Source organism: Leptonychotes weddellii, unplaced genomic scaffold (assembly GCF_054177405.1).
Source record: "Leptonychotes weddellii isolate Sample4059 unplaced genomic scaffold, ASM5417740v2 HiC_scaffold_27284, whole genome shotgun sequence".
Lineage (NCBI taxonomy): Eukaryota > Metazoa > Chordata > Mammalia > Carnivora > Phocidae > Leptonychotes > Leptonychotes weddellii.
The window spans coordinates 1-1,842 of record NW_027866184.1 but is presented as its reverse complement, the minus strand read 5'-3'; the positions used below and the strand labels follow the sequence as shown (position 1 = coordinate 1,842).

The 1,842-nt window shown below is 64.7% G+C and overlaps 1 protein-coding gene across 1 annotated transcript; it reads right to left on the bottom strand.

Moving 5' to 3' along the window:
- Window positions 1-405: 405 nt before the first annotated feature.
- On the bottom strand, window positions 406-1,321 carry LOC145718991 (transcription factor SOX-9). Its single transcript, XM_081810505.1, has one exon. It carries the CDS (start codon window positions 948-950, stop codon window positions 516-518), a length of 435 nt encoding a protein of 144 aa, XP_081666631.1. The 5' UTR covers window positions 951-1,321; the 3' UTR covers window positions 406-515.
- Between the last annotated feature and the right edge of the window lie 521 nt (window positions 1,322-1,842).

Sequence of the window (1,842 nt, the reverse complement as noted above, 5' to 3'; positions counted from 1 at the left end):
CCCCCCCCCACCTATTTCCAGCAGCCCCCCCCCCTCCATTCCTGACGGTAGTCTCCTCTGGCCTTGAAGTCTCCCCCCCTCCACCGCATCTCCTTGGTCCGTGGGGCTACACGACAGAGCGCAGTTGGAGCGAGAGAGGGGCAAACTTCACTTCCCACCCAACCCCCCACTTGGGATCGAACTGAACTTCACAGAGACGGGAGATAGGGCTGGCAGCCCCCTCCCACCGTGTCTCCCACAAGTCTTCTCCCACTCTCTGACTCTCTCGGCCCCCCTTCCCCTCCCCCCCTCCCCGCCTCCCTTCCTTTCCCCCTAGAGAGCAATCCAAGAACTTTGTCAAACTCTGAGCCAAGTTACACTTCGGGCCCCCCCCCACCACTCAGCACCCCCCCTCCCCGCCGCCGCCGTCCGCCGGCTCCGGGACCGGCAACTCCCTCCTGCTGGGAGGCGGGGCGCGAGAGTGTGTCCTGGCCAGCGCCCCCCGCCACCGCGGAGCCCACCCTGCCGCGCCGGCCCTACCTCCAGAGCTTGCCCAGCGTCTTGCTGAGCTCGGCGTTGTGCAGGTGCGGGTACTGGTCGGCGAGCTTCCTGCGCGCCGCCTGCGCCCACACCATGAAGGCGTTCATGGGCCGCTTGACGTGCGGCTTGTTCTTGCTCGAGCCGTTGACGCGCACCGGCATGGGTACCAGCGTCCAGTCGTAGCCCTTGAGCACCTGGCTGACCGCCTCGCGGATGCACACGGGGAACTTGTCCTCCTCGCTCTCCTTCTTCAGGTCCGGCTCGCCCTTGGGGAACGTGTTCTCCTGGGGCCGCGTGTTCTCGGTGTCCGAGCCGGAGCCCGAAGGGCAGGGCGAGCCCGCCGAGTCCTCGGACATGGTGGGGCTGGGGGCGCCGGACAGGCCCTTCTCCTGCTCGTCGGTCATCTTCATGAAGGGGTCCAGGAGATTCATACGCGGGCCCGGGGCAGGGGGCGGGTGGCAGGGAAAGGCGAGAAGCCGCGGCGGCTCGGGGACTCGAGGCGCGGGCTCCCCTCCCCTCGGCTGCCCGAACGCGGAGCGAGTGGCTCCCGGGGAGCCTGGCACGTCAGCCGGCTGCGGCGGCGAGCACTTGGGAAGGCGCGCGGTGGCCAGCCCGCAGCTGCCCGCTCCAAGTGGGGTAAGGCGAACTGGAGAGGAGAAGGAGGAGGGGAAGAAAGAGAGCAAAAGCGGGGCGCTTGCACCCCTTCTCTTCTCCTCCTGCAAAGAAAAGTTCCTGGAGTGAAACTGGCAAGTCGCGGCGCAAGTTTCCAGTGAGTTTCAAGCTCCGCTCTCAGCTCCTCAACTCGCAGCCCTGGGGCTCTTTAATAACTACTGCTCCTCACCTTAGAGACGGCCAGCCAATCACAGCACGGCATTTCAGGGGTTGGCAGGCAGCTGATTGGACTGGATTTTGCGGGGAGGAGGATTGTGGCACTGGGCTTGGGTGACGAGAGGGGAGGGGAGGAGCGGGGAGGGGAGCGCTGCCTCTGGTCTGGCGTTGGGGGGGGGGTGCAGCGGGGAAGGCGGGGGACCCGGGACGTCCAAGTGTGTAAGTTTGCCATACTCTCGTAATGTCAGAAGTTTGGTGCCGTCTCCGCACGAATTTTGCGTGCCTGTGTGTGTGTATGTGTGTGTGTGTGTGCGCGCGCGCGCGCGTGTCTAGACTAGGATCTGCCCCCACCCCCAAGCATTTCTTTTCACTGCTTTCTGCGCGGTCCCGGAGACTTAGCTGGAGTTTGTAGAATTCGAAAAGCAGTCGTTCTTTAACGCGTAGCCCAGTTTATGCTCCTGGAGACTGCCTCCTCCGAAAGTGCTTAGAAATGGT

What these genes read in the sequence shown, in the direction of transcription:
- LOC145718991 (XM_081810505.1), bottom strand. Translation starts at nt 950, where the DNA reads ATGAATCTCCTGGACCCCTTCATGAAGATGACCGACGAGCAGGAGAAG.